Source organism: Phymastichus coffea, unplaced genomic scaffold (genome assembly GCF_024137745.1).
Source record: "Phymastichus coffea isolate CEN01 unplaced genomic scaffold, Cenicafe_Pcof_1.1 PCOF00013, whole genome shotgun sequence".
Taxonomy (NCBI): Eukaryota; Metazoa; Arthropoda; class Insecta; order Hymenoptera; family Eulophidae; genus Phymastichus; species Phymastichus coffea.
In genome coordinates, this window is record NW_026706824.1 from 7,955,024 (window position 1) to 7,969,609 (window position 14,586).

Sequence of the window (14,586 nt, forward strand, 5' to 3'; positions counted from 1 at the left end):
CCCTTTGCCTTCTTTATCGCATCTCTATTCCGAACTCTCACGCTGTACATTTTGCTTCTGAGTCCCACGAACTCGAGCATGAGCATTCCGGCGTTCTCGTCCTTCATCTTGCCGACCACCTTCTTATTGGCTCTGGGAATCGCGAAGCGATTCGGCTCTGGAAAATCCGACGTATCGAATTCGTGAATATCACGACGCATGACCTCGTACATGTCTACATTGGTGATCTCGTACACGAGACTGTCCGTGTCGGTGTACAGAAGCTTGCAACGCTCCTCGCCAATGGCGGCACCGAGCATGTAGTCGTAGTGGAATCGATACACGAGCGTCTTGGACAAGTCGAGAACAGCGAGACCTATGTAAATGGGTTTTCTCACGGTGATTTCCGTACGCAACAGTTGAATCGCCACCAGTTCGTCGTCGAAAATGTCGCTACTGTGGAAATTTGGTCGAGCTATCAGAGCCTCGGCACCGTATCGCCCCTCCCACTTGTTCACCAACTTCACGTCGATGTGTTTCTTCTCGTTTTCCATGGTCTTGCCGTACACCGCATTGTTGAACAGTTTGTACAGCATTTTTTCGAATTCGTTTGCCGCTCGCTTACGCAACTCGCTATTCAAATCGATGTACGTCTTGAGCCATGGGCTCTGCTTAAACTTTAAAACCCGATGTATCTTCGCGAGGTGCAAGCCATGCCCTATTGCTTGTTTCAGAGCTCTGTAGTGGATTACGTAACGCTCCTTATCATGGAGAGTCGTCATGAGCTTTTTCTGCTTGGATCCCGGAGCGGCTTTGTGCTCCGGACAAAATGGCATATCTCTGTGCGCATCGTGAATTTCTTCTGGATACTCCAAATCCACCTCGAGTATGTAAACGAAGGCTGAGTCATCGGGAATATCGAAGGAAAAGTTGGCGGTGGCGTCAATGTCGCACCATTCGAAATCACCGAGTGGAAGTGGCTCGGTCATACTCCAACCGTAAAGGTTATTGACGTCAAAATACATCAAATATTTGTCATCTTTCTGTGGATCGTAGTTGTCGTCGTCGTCGTCGTCGTCGTCGTCGTCCATGTATGGATTGTTCGCGGCAGCGTACCTATTACAACACTGGCTAACTCCACCGCGAATGCCGCGCTCGACAAACATGAGCATGTCGATATCCGTCAAGAGATCCAACCTTACACCCGTATACTTCAACATGGCGTCCCAACTCAGTCCGGGCGTCGTATAGTAGTGGGCCGGATCCAAACGATACGCCGTTCGACACTTGGCTCTGAAATTTTCAAAAACTTCGGCCAACAAGAGAACGTCCGTCTTGAGATACAAATCCGAATAGTTGCCGAGATCGGCGATGTCGAACGTTCTCCAAACGTTCTCCGCGTGACTGTACTCTTCGTCGCTGATATCCTAATCGTACAGACTGCTGTAAAAATCTTGCTTTTGTGGAAGCGTCGTCGTCTCCTCGAGTTTTGTAAACGACGACACATAGTCATACGGAAATACACCTTTTCTCTTGAGTAGGGCAATCTGCGGCAGTGTGTATCCGTCATCATGCTGAAAATGTCGCTCTAGAATATCGTGTTTTTCCAAGTACGACGATAGTTTGTCGAGCGAGGACGCCATAAATCGAAACGAATCGACGAAACGCAGCTTTATATCGGTACCTTCCACGTACTTCGTAAAAGATATGTATTTTTCCTTGGTTTGAGGAATGAGGCTCACTCGACCGGGAAATTCGTTCGCGATTTCCCGGATAAATAGATGCGCATCGTATCCGCTGAGATTGTGAAAAAAAACGGGTATAGTTCGCGATTCTTGATAAGCAATGTTACACGTGCTGTGAGCAGCTCCACGATACTTTCCCGTAAAGTGACAATGATCGCGAACTTTTCTGTCTTTTTTTTTTTTTTCATTCTCGACAAAAGGCCTATTACATATATGACATAGCGTAGCACGAAGAAAGCTAAGTGCCTCTTGAAACGTTAAATTTTCCATAGGCTGCGGGCTTCTGTACAACTCTTGCAGATACTTGGCCAAATCGTGAAGATTGCGAACGAACCACTTGGCCGGACCAACGTCATCGACGGTTTTCTGTCTGTAGCTTCGATAACGCGAAAGAGAGTCATCGTAGCTACACTTGACGAAAAAGCCAACGCTGTACGGTTTGTGACGTTGATAGATCCGCTCGTCGTTGGACACCGCTTCCAAGAGACTCTCAAAATCGGCGTACACGACGAACGGTACCGCGCACTCATTTTTAAAGTTTTCAAATTGTAAATATTTATCCTTGACACTGGGAAGCACAATTTTACACATATTCACATTTTTACAGTCGATCTCGTGCGTTTTCAATCTCTCTTCAGTTAGAAAATAGTGCAAGCAACGATCGCATATGTACGACTTACATTTGCGAAATGACAACTGTCGATACATCAATCGAGATAAGTCTTTTATCCAAACGTAGTGCACTTTGTATGGTATACCGGGACGTTCCATTTGCTGCTGCTGCTGCTGCTGCTTTTCGTTTACATCGATATAATAATTTTCCACTAGAAGAAGATTCACATGCCTGTCTTTTTTCTCATCGGTCAAATGTTGCGGCAACACATCGTAGGATCCATTATTCAAATTTAAAAAGTACACGTTCACTGAAACGTTGTTTTGCTTTTCAAATTTCACGATTTCTTTCGGGTGTACCGGAAATGATAGATTTTTGAAATTATATTTATCTTGATGTGCAGTATAGGCAGTGACACGGCATGCATTCCTTGCGACTGGATGTAACGCCGAAAGGATGGCCCATTTGAAGCATTCGTTATCGTTGTTCCGCACGTTCACACAGGCTTTCTTATTTTTAACAGGCTTGGGCAATTCAACGTAAGAACCAACTCTCATAGGATTGTACTTGCTGATATTTACGGTTAAGTTTAATATAACGCGAAGAGACCAGCCTGAGTCTTGCTCTTGAAATTCTTCCGTGCTCTTACTAATTGGTTGTAAAACGTTTTCGACGAACCACTCGTCTATGTCTGTGGTTAGGTATATCGGCGCCATCTTCGTATTGAAATGCTTCACATCGAGCTTTTCATCGCAATTATTCTTTTCGACTGCATACTCGGCATCCAGTACGGCATTAACTTTTAAAGAACTATGTTTCTCCAAGGTCTCCTTAATTTGAGCATGGAATAATGGTTTGGCATGCCTCAAAAACGCATTCAAATCCAGATGTTTCAGATTGGTTATCACACCAGTCTTTATTCTGCCTTTGAACGCACTATTGATGTCGTTCCAGTGAACTGTTGAGTCTTGAGCTGGATTAACAACAGCCGGTGTAGTGGTAGTAGTAGAAGTAGTAGTAGTAGTAGTAGTAGTAGTAGTAGTAGTAGTAGTAGTAGTAGTAGTAGTAGTACTAGCCGGTTCGAGACCTTCACCAACTACATCTAAAATAACGAGAGGTTCGTATATGGATTGTTCGCTATGTTTGCTCACCACAGGTTCGGCAGTCGATGAGGTGGCAATGGGGGGCTGTGCCAACAGCCTACTCTTGTATTCGTTTAGCAGATGTAAAACGCTTCTAATCATACACATAGCTGCTTGCAGCTTCTGTTTGCCAGACACGATCAAGCTAGGCGAACGAGAAAGCTCATCGGCTTTGCGCAAAGCCAATGAACCCAGTGTCAACCATCTTTCGATGTCTTCGACACTAGCATCACCTGCATTCGCCAGACGATGTGCGCGCAAGAGCAACAAAGCTGTGTTCTTGAAATACTCAGCCATGATGCTAGTTACTCAACTGAGCAGATTTGACAAATCCATCGCGTTATATTCATTACTCGTCAATGCTGATTGGTTGGAAAAAGTATAGAGGGGGGGTGAACGATTGTGATTGATCGAAAAATTATAGTGGGGCATCAACAAGTGCAAGCTCAGTATAAAAAGACATTCATTCGTCTGTATTGACGCAGTCGTCGACGTCGATTCCTCAGTTACTACGATGGATTTTGTTGTAGACGTACAGGGCTTCAAAACTAGCTTAAACGAATTCGTATTCAAGGAGATTGCTGTTTGTCCTCTGGAAGAAGATCCAACTCCATCGGTGCTTCTGTTTAAACCACCTTACCCATGGGAGTGGTTATTAAAGAAAAATCAGTGTGAAAACCGGTGGTTAGCGAGAAATTTTCATGGTATTCCGTGGGAATCTGGCGATTTACCGTACGACGATCTTGGAAAAATAATCAAAAAAACACTTTTTGGAGCAACTATTTTTGTCAAAGGTCTTGAAAAAACAAAATGGCTGAGAAATTTGTTGACCAATGCACAGTAAGTGTCTTTTCGTCGCGTATCATCTTAAAGAGAAAAAAATGATATCTAATGATTTTTTTTACAGAACGACTGTGGTTAACGTTGAAGATTTGGGTTGTCCATCACTCAAGAATATTTCAAACGATAGCATTTCCGTATGCAGTAACCACAACGCGTATCTATCAAATCCACCGTGTGCCTTTAAAAACGCGCTGGCTATCAGTAGATGGATGCTCGCTCGCAAAAGTCGTGATATGTAATTTGATTTTTTTATATTTAAGTTTGAAAAATAAATTTTAAAAATTAACGTATCGATCAATCCTTGTTTTTACTCACTTATAATATATAAATTTTAGAAACAAAAAAATATAACATTAAAATACAAAAAAAATATTAGATTAAAAGAGAAAAAAAAAGTACACAAACATTTTTTAAAAATAATAGGAACTTTATTAAAACCAAACAAGAACAAATTTACGCAAAATAAGCACGAACGCGTTTGCTAATAGTTTGACGACATATTGGACAATCGTCAATTCTTGATGCACATTCCATGCATACAGTGATATGTCCACAAGGTAAAAAAAGTACAGCGATCCTAGCATCCAAACATATCTTACATCTGGTAATTTCAAGTTGACGCAAAATATTGCCTATATCTCGCTGAGACTTTTCAACCCTTTCGCGAATTTTATTCATTTTTTCATTTTGTTTATCGATACTCTTCTTATAACCGCGTACAAATTCTTCGCAAACAGATACCATACCAACAGTTGCATTTGCTATGGTTTTCGAAGCACATTTCTCCGTCAAATGTAAATCGGAAAAAAGCTTTGTAACAAGACTCTCAATCGATAACGATAACGCAGGCTCGTCTGTACTCGAAGGTAGGCTAGTTGTTGCGCACGCTGTTGCTGCCCGATACTCGAGCTTATACGGTCCACAAACATCTTTACTTTTTCTTCGAGGAGGAGGTACCGGTACGGGGCTCAATCCGATCGGCACATTGCCACAACTTCTGTTACGAATGAAAAGGCAGCCGCCATCCCAGCGCTTATGTTCCGTCATAGGGTCGTCACCTTCTTCCCAACGACAGATTTCCATACCACATTCAAAACAGCGTACTTGATCGATCTGCCCCGTATAATAAAAGCCGGCCGCAGCAAGATCTGCTGGTCGTACGTGTGCGCATGTCCATTGAGACGTGAAGCTATCCAGCCTCGCTTGCTCAAATCTGCACAAATAAAAAAATTTAAAAAAAAATATATAAAGTGTGTTCTATAAACAATAAAACAAATAATTACCTATAGTCAATCTTGTTGGAGCTCATTGTAGAATGTTCGTATAACCTTTCTTCTTTCACACTTTACACTAGTTTACTCTGGATGCGAATGCAACTGCTGATGAGATGCAGCTCATTTTTATAACGAACGATTGAGATTTCCCCTTCCATCCTCCATTAAAAAATTCCATACATGCCATACGTGCCATACATTCCATTCATTCCATACATGCCATACATTGCATAAAAAAATTCATTTAATTTTTATGAGTTATACATACACGTGCGCACGCGTATGCGTATGTAAAGCATACAACTTGTGGGGAATTGACTCAACGGCCTATGCGAGTGACGTCATTTAAAACTGTCGCATATACGCACTGATTTTTAATAACGATATTTTAATTATTTTTAATTGAGAAGAAATTACCTATCCTTTCTGTTGAATTTAATTGTTGACAATTTACATATAAATAATTAATTGTCTACATCTAATACGCTATAAGAAAAAATTAGTAATATTATTTATCGAATTTTTTCTCGTAATAATCTTTCGGTAATATTAAAACTGTCGCATATACGCACTGATTTTTAGAGACATTTTTTTTTTGTTGTTGTTATTTTTAATAACGATATTTTAATTATTTTTAATTATTTATCGAATTTTTTTTCTCGTAATAATCTTTCGGTAATAGATATACAGGAGAATCGAACCTAGCCTCCTTTGCATCTATACGACAGTGCTCTACCGTCTGAGTTATTGTCGCTCTTTCTAAAAATAGTGCATACTAACTGTATATTATTTTATGATTTAGGAAAAAAAAATTATCGTTTTTTTTTAGTATTATTTTGTACACTGAATTAAACGAACTATTTTTATTGTGTATATTTTTTAACTAATTAAAAAAATACTTACCTTATACTTACCTGCTCGTTTCGCTGAAAATTGGGGGGGGGGGGGGGGGGTAAGAATAAAGAAAAACACAAGGTTGAATTTATTCGTAATTTCAAATTGTTATTGTTTTAGTACTTACCTTTGCGGCTACGATATATTTGCACATACGTTTGAATAGCACTTAAAAGTGCTGATTTTAAAAAAAAATTATATAAGTTTTTTTTATTAAACAAATAGTTAGTCTATGTTATATTTAACCATACGTTTGAATAGCACTGAAAAGTGCTGATTTATAAAAAAATAATATAAATTTTTTTTTATTGAAAATTTAGCACTGATATATTTGCACATACGTTTGAATAGCACTTAAAAGTGCTGATTTATAGAAAAATAATATAAATTTTTTTTATTGAAAATTTAGCACTGCAAAAAAAAGTGGCCCAGAAAAGGGAAAAAATACTTACCTTATACTTACCTGCTTGTTTCGCTGAAAATGGGAGGGGTGGGGGTAAGAATAAAGAAAAACACAAGGTTGAATTTATTCGTAATTTCAAATTGTTATTGTTTTAGTACTTACCTTTGCGGCTACGATATATTTGCACATACGTTTGAATAGCACTTAAAAGTGCTGATTTTTTAAAAAAATTATATAAGTTTTTTTATTAAACAAATAGTTAGTCTATGTTATATTTAACCATACGTTTGAATAGCACTGAAAAGTGCTGCTTTATAAAAAAATAATATAAATTTTTTTATTGAAAATTTAGCACTGAAAAGTGCTGTTTTAAATTGATCATGATATCGATTAACTGTCGGGATTGTACAGCTTCGTCAACTTGAAAAAAAAAAAAAAAAAGTGGCCCAGAAAAGGGCCGATCGTTCGTTCGCTGCAACTTGTCACTGCCAACGGCTTGCCACCACCTACTCTTCGTCCGTTGCGTGAGAAATAAAGAGCGTACGCGCTATCGCGATCCTATATTAATACACATTGGCGTCTCTTCTCCGCACTAATCACATTTTCATTAGCTACTCCCACCACTAATTATGATTGTCTTATGCGTGCGACAAAATCAGTGCTGTCGCGTATCTCGCATCCCTACTCCCAAATCTTCGACCAATGACCGAAACGCGGCTAGTGTTTCAAAAGATGAATAAAAATTCGAACGCCTTGCAACGATACGTCATTGTGATTTTTTTGTCGTGGAGTTGTGAAGTGTTTAGTAAAATGAGTGAAGAACGGGTGGAAAATTTGTTTTCCTTGGACGATGCGTCGTGGCAAGACGCACTTAATGAAGCGATCGAGGCGTTGGGCGAGGACATCGATCTTTCCGAAGATGAAGTCTTCGGATTGATCGGTTTACCGGTGCAAGAAGCAGCGGTGGACGAAGTCGTCGTCGAGCAGCCGCGAACACCTTCGCCGAGGAGGAGGAACGACGACGACGACATCCACGAAGCGGCAACCATTCGGATGCCGCTGACACCTCCACCTTCAATATTGTAAGTACATTTTTTTCATTCTCTTTTACCCTCTCTCTCTCATTCTGTTTTTTTATAATTAATACCATTATACTAATAAAATGTTATTAGTTATACATAAATTTTTTTAAAATAATAAGAGCATATATGTTCTTAAATTAAAAAAAAGAGGTTCTGTTCTTTTTTATACATAAATTTTTTTAAAAATAATAAGAGCATATATGTTCTTAAATTAAAAAAAGAGGTTCTGTTCTTTTTTTTCTGTATACTAATAACACAATTATATATCTAATAATATTGTATTAATAAATTGATAAAATTTTATATAGATAATTTATCAATTTATTAATGTAAAAGTATTATTCGTTATATAATATGTATGTACGTGTGTATATGAGAGAGAGTATATACTCCAATTTTAAATTTAACATTCTTTTCTCTCGCGTACTTAAAATTTCTTATTTTGCGATGTCCGGTTTTCGTCGTCGTAGTCGCGTTATCGGCATAATATAAATATAAGTGTTTCCGATTACAGCACGCATCGGACAGCGCCACTCCAATTACCGCCACCGTCTCCATGCTCCCGATCATCTTCAACGGTGAATGTGTAAGTTGAATATTTATTATACAGATAGATATATGAAACGATTTTTTTTCAAAATAAAGAATCTTTTTTTTTTTTTTTTTTTTTTTTTTTTTTTTTTTTTTTTTTTTGCAGGTCTGATGACGACGACGACGACGTGGAGATGGTCTGTGATTGTCTCGCGTCGACCACCACCACCACCACCATCACGACGCGTGACATGCGTCGACCTGGTGACGCCTCGAGGAGCACCCGTGATGATGATCGACATCACAACGCCACAACAGCCGCTCTTGGTGAACTTAGTTTCACCACCAGCGATACAAGAGACGTCCTGCCGCCAACGAGAACAGGTATGATTCTTTTTTTCTCTTTTCTTTTTTTTTAATCGGCAGTAGTATGTTCTAAGTTTTTTTTTCATTTTTTTGTTGCAGGTCGGCGATCACAACAACACCATGCCAGTATGCGGGGGCTGGGAGTGCGCACACTGCGTCGCTGGTCGCTGCAGTCGGCAGCCGCAGTGGGTGGAATCACCACCGCAGCGCGGCAGCAGGCGGCACGTCGATCGGAACGGGCCGGTCAGACAGGTGGTGCGAAGATTATTCGCATCACGGTCGAGCAGTCCCGAAGATTCCCCCGCTGTGCGCCAGCCTTCTCGGTCGCCGTCGCCAGCTCCGTTGAGTAGGCAGCTTTCTAGATCGCCCGCGGAATTATCCACAACGGCGCTCATGCAGAGTCTCCGCATCGCGGGGAAAAAGCGCCTGCGCGTCACGGACGAAACCGTCGACGGCGCCCCGCGGTACAAAATAGCAAAATTTTTCACCGCTGACGACGACGACGCCGACGACGACGACGGCGACGACGACGGCGACGACGGCGACGACGACGACGACGACGACGACAACGACGCCGACGGCGACGACGGCGACGACGACGACGACGACGACGACAACGACGCCGACGGCGACGACGGCGACGACGACGACGACGACGACGACAACGACGCCGACGACGACGACGACGACGACGACGACGACGCCGACGACGACGACGCCGCCGATGATAATGATGATGGCGAAAACTAGGCGTTAGTTTTTTATACATTTTTGTACATTTTTTTGTATTTTTTTGTACATTTTTTGTATTTTTTGTAGATTTTTTATATTTTGTTATATAATAAATAATTATTAATAACAATGTCTTTTCTTATAAATAATTATTAATAATATATCTATATAATAAATATCTATTTATAACATTTATTAAAATTTATTGTATTAGCGCTTGGGCCCTCCCCAGCAGCAGCAGCAGCAGCCGCCGGCGCCGCCGCCCCCCCCACATATCAATCGCGTGTGTAGCCAGTATACACAATACGGTATTGCCCGTGGTAACAGTGGCTGTAGCTCTAGCGGTAGAGCATCGGCCTGCGGATCCGGAGGACGCGCGTTCGATCCCCCGATCCGTCCGTTTTTTTTTTTCAGATAAATCTAAAAATTTTTAACACACGCGCGCACACGCGCGCACACACACACACACACACACACACACACACACACACACAATAAAACAATCAAAACGCGTAACACAGAACACGCGCGTAGTGCATAGGAATCAAATCAGTGGGAGAGGGGGAAATGCAGAGAACGCACGCCACATCAGATCAAGCCACATCAGATCAACTCAGTAGGGGAGGGGGAGTGCGTAGAACGCACCGGTATACGCCACATCAGATCAACTCAGTAGGGGAGGGGGGAGTGCGTAGAACGCACCGGTATACGCCACATCAGATCAACTCAGTAGGGGAGGGGGAGTGCGTAGAACGCATCGGTATAACTCAGTAGGAGGGGGGGGGGGGGGTGAATCGACAGTGCACGGGCCGATCGGGAGGGGGGGGGGGATGAGGTGAATATGCACACACCTCAACTCACACGCTTCAACTCAGTGAGCTAGTACCCCTCTGAGTTGATGCCCCTCTAGTTTACCTACTATATTGTTAAGTAATTGTAACATGTATTTTGCAAATATCATTGATTCAAATCTACCTTGACAAGCCAGCAGTTGTTTAGGACCCAACTTTTCTAATTTTTCAGCTTGGGGCAAGTCATTTTCGCCGTGCTCATTTTCATTTTCTTTATCTTGTTCTTTATTTTTCTTTATTTTGCCAATTCTTCTGTTGCTGACTCTACCTGTGAGACTACTTTTCATTAAAGCAGTGGGCCCAAATACTGCAACTAGGAGGTTTCCTACGAAAGTTGCAGGACTCAATGATGATACGACAGTATCATTAATGCTGGCGGGCAAATATTTATTTTGACCCATATGAACCTGTACAAATTTATGATATTAATTAAAAATAATGGAGCAACAGTGTATACGAGGAAAATTTGGTGGAATAATTATACTCACACTACCATCCTGTTCAATAAATCCAATGGGTACACTTTTAAGTTTTGGGTCAACAATATTACTGCTGGAAGCACAAATTTTATTCTGTTGGTCCACCAATACTAGAAAATTATTAAGATAATTAATAACTGTTCATGTTACTAGAAAAACGAGTATGTAGCACACACAAATACACATATCTAAATTAATCACATTTAACTTAACTAAAAGGACACAAACACTTGCAACTACTACTAATCAGAAAACATAAATCATCAGCTATCACTCAATATAAAATGGTATAAGTCTTACAAAATTGCTGTATCAAGCGAACAGACTGGAAATTCCAGTATTTGCAAAAGGCCTTCAACTGAAATTTTGGCATCATTAGTTTTTAATACTTATCCTAGTATTATATGACGACTAATTTTAATGTAATATAACGGGACACAAGAAGCAAGCAAGCATTTTAAATTGTTATTCGTATTTTATACATTACCTCCAAGCTTCATAATATCATGACTAATGTTATCTTGTAGTTTAAGGTTTCTATCTCTCAACTCTTTGTTTTCCTGTTTAACTTCTTTGTAGTCATTTTTTAAATTCCGATACTTACGATCTACATTTCCAAGTTCCTGTTTTAATTCAGAAATCTGTTTTTCTTTTTTTTTCAATAAGTTATTTTGTTTGAGTGAGTCAAGGCAACGATTCTATGGATTAAAAAATATTGTTATTGTTTCATATAGAATCTGAAGTCATTGCATATAAAATATGATTAAGATCTATCAAAAGTACTTAAAAAGTATTAAAAGCTATTAGAAATTATAGGAATATATCTATATTCATTGGAACTTACGTCGATAATTCTCGGTTTGCGTCCACCACTTTCTGGATGATTATCCTAAATCAATATTTAGATTTCAATATATACTGTCTATATTTATGTATTTTAAATTCAATTAAAAATATTCTTGTGCTGATACATGCCTTCTTTACTAAAGTGCTTGATTCACCAGTCAATTCATGCTTTTCATCATCCTCGTTAGTACCTACATTTTTATGACTTTCTTTTTCATCAAAAAAAGGTTCATGGGGCTCAACCTGTTTTTATAAATGTTGTTTTAATTTAATATACATATAAATGAATTTGCTTACGCGTACATAACGTGTTTACAGAACATTTTAAAAATACAAACAATTTTAAAAAATGATAAAAGTACATTAATAAATATACATTTTAATACATACTAGGTATATTTAATTCATATTTAATAACTCTATTTCAATGGAATTAGAAATATTATAAAGTTTACCTTCTTTTCAACGCTTCCTAATAGGGTATTTATATCTTCAAAACGTATTTTATCTTTTTCATGCTCTCCTCCTGAGAAGGAATCAGTTTCGTTTTCAACTTGAGCAAAAGAAGAAGGCTGGCGACTCAATATCATGGCCGTTTCGTTTTTTTCTTGATTCAAATCCTACAATTTTTTATAAATATATAGGATATACGTATGTTAGCTTATACTTGTGTGTGTGTGTAGCAAAAACTTGGAATAGGCAGGTAATTATTAAAGATAAATAATTCATTATCTAACATTATACGCATGAATCATTTAATAAACTCTTATGATTATTAATACTTCTATATTAAAAATATTATAATATTTACCTTCTGTTCCAAAATTGGTTCATCAGTGACATCATGAGTTTCTTTTCCTTGATGGTCTTCTGCTGGAAAAGAATCATTCAAGTTACCTTGAAATTGAGAAGACGCAGTCTGGTGATCACTCAGTTTCACTGATTTGGTTTTTCGTTTATCACTTTGACCCTGCAATTTTTATAAATAATAAATGATTATTAAAGAGGTTAGTTATATTAATATTGACAAATATAACAAATTTAATAGAGCTGATGTAAGACATATATATGTGTGTGTGTATACCTGTAATTTTCTCTTTTGTAATTCCTTCTCTTCTTGCCTGGCTTTTAAGATTTTTGAATATTCTGATGATTGTTTCAGCTATTTCATGAAAGTACGTATAAAAATTAGAATACATGTAAAAGAATGAAAATGACTGAAAAATATAGAAGTAGAATGTAGAGATTGTAGAGTTAAACAACAAAAATTACATGCAAAATTACCAAAACAACATTTCAGTAGAAATGGGATTAAGTTTTGAAAAATTTTTTAACGAGTAGAAATATTTTTTTTATAGTATTCTTATATTATTTTTATAGCAGAGTATACTGGTCTAATTATATTCAAAATGTATTATCAAATTATAATTCACAATAGGTTTTTGTCGTATGTGCCTGCACACTCACTTAAATAAAAACTACTTATTGTACATAGTTTTGATTTAAATACCTTAAACATATTAGTACTCGACTTTTGAGAACTGGTAGATGCAATTGACCGAGCTGTTTCTTGGCACTTTCCTCCGATGCTGAGACTAAATTCTTACACGATGGAATCCTTATAGTATCAATCTGTTTCTTCAAGTCATCTTTATTTTCTATAGGAAAACAATATTCAGATTATTGAACAAGCTGATAAATGTTTATAAAGTTTTCAGTAGAAAAAAATGATGTCTTAAACTCACCAGCTATACACAAAAGTTGAATCCTGGGTGAATTCTCTGGTAGTTTAGTAGGATCTTTCAATTTATATCTCTTAGTTTTATCAAAAATGCATGATGAATCAGAAGTATAACGGCCAAGGATTTGATCTGTTTTAATTATATCCATTACACCTCTCTTGACACCATCCAAATATTTTATGTAAGCTAGCTTAATATTCCTATTACTCTCCTTACTATCTGCCATATTGCTTTTGCAAATAATTTCGGAGATAAAGAGACACTTTGAATTTACTTTTGTAAAATTATAGCACCACACGCAGCAATGAAATTTTACTAATAGTAAAGTAGCGGAGCTGCCTCTTTTAATATATATAACGCGTTTTCACCACGCCGAACTAAATAAATACTTTATGCGAAAAACGCAATCACTTCATTCTTTATAAAAGCCACTTAAGACAAATAAAGCTAGAGCACGATCCAGCGGTGCACGTGGATCAGAATATAAAGATGTGAATCTAGTATATTCCGGAAGCCAGAAATTCAGAGCTACTATGCGCGTGCGCATGCGCCGAAACGCGGCCACTAGCCTTCGAATGCTTCGAGCATATACTACCTATACGACAGCTGTGTGAACTGGACACCCGGGTATGGAAATAATTATTTAGAAAATATTCACCAATTTGTGCATAAGCTGCGCGCCAAGAACCCCCGATCAAATAATTTGTGCAACTATTATTCGAGTTAATATTTAATATTCATAGTCGGGTGCTGGAAAAACTTTGACTGTCATTTTCTTGGAAGATATCGGAAATTTATAAATTCTGACGACTCCATTGGGTTGCGCGTAATTTGTGCATCAAGAATATATAATTCTAATACGACTGGTATCAAAGAATACGGTAAGAATAATAAAAAATTAAATTTGCATTTGATCTATGATCATTACGTCCGCGCATGCGTATGACGCAATTATGTCTGTGCGTTAGTCGCACAACGTTATACCTGCTAGCTATGTGTACATATGTCTGTGCGTTAGTCGCACAACTTTATACCTGCTAGCTATGTGTACAATCGCAGTTCCA

At 38.5% G+C, this 14,586-nt stretch overlaps 2 protein-coding genes across 2 annotated transcripts; one reads left to right on the forward strand and one right to left on the reverse strand.

Annotated features, from left to right (window-relative positions):
• Window positions 1-7,703: 7,703 nt before the first annotated feature.
• On the forward strand, window positions 7,704-9,290 carry LOC131673229 (uncharacterized). Its single transcript, XM_058951076.1, has 4 exons — window positions 7,704-7,975; window positions 8,490-8,561; window positions 8,673-8,890; window positions 8,972-9,290. Exons 1-4 carry the CDS (start codon window positions 7,704-7,706, stop codon window positions 9,220-9,222), a joined length of 813 nt encoding a protein of 270 aa, XP_058807059.1. The 3' UTR covers window positions 9,223-9,290.
• Window positions 9,291-10,510: 1,220 nt separating this feature from the next.
• LOC131673238 (uncharacterized) lies at window positions 10,511-13,748 on the reverse strand. Its single transcript, XM_058951088.1, has 11 exons — window positions 13,526-13,748; window positions 13,291-13,382; window positions 12,865-12,942; window positions 12,592-12,750; window positions 12,236-12,400; window positions 11,910-12,023; window positions 11,779-11,823; window positions 11,422-11,632; window positions 10,944-11,044; window positions 10,590-10,862; window positions 10,511-10,519 (listed from the first exon to the last, which is right to left on the reverse strand). The coding sequence occupies exons 1-11, from the start codon at window positions 13,746-13,748 to the stop codon at window positions 10,511-10,513; spliced, it is 1,470 nt and encodes a 489-aa protein (XP_058807071.1).
• Between the last annotated feature and the right edge of the window lie 838 nt (window positions 13,749-14,586).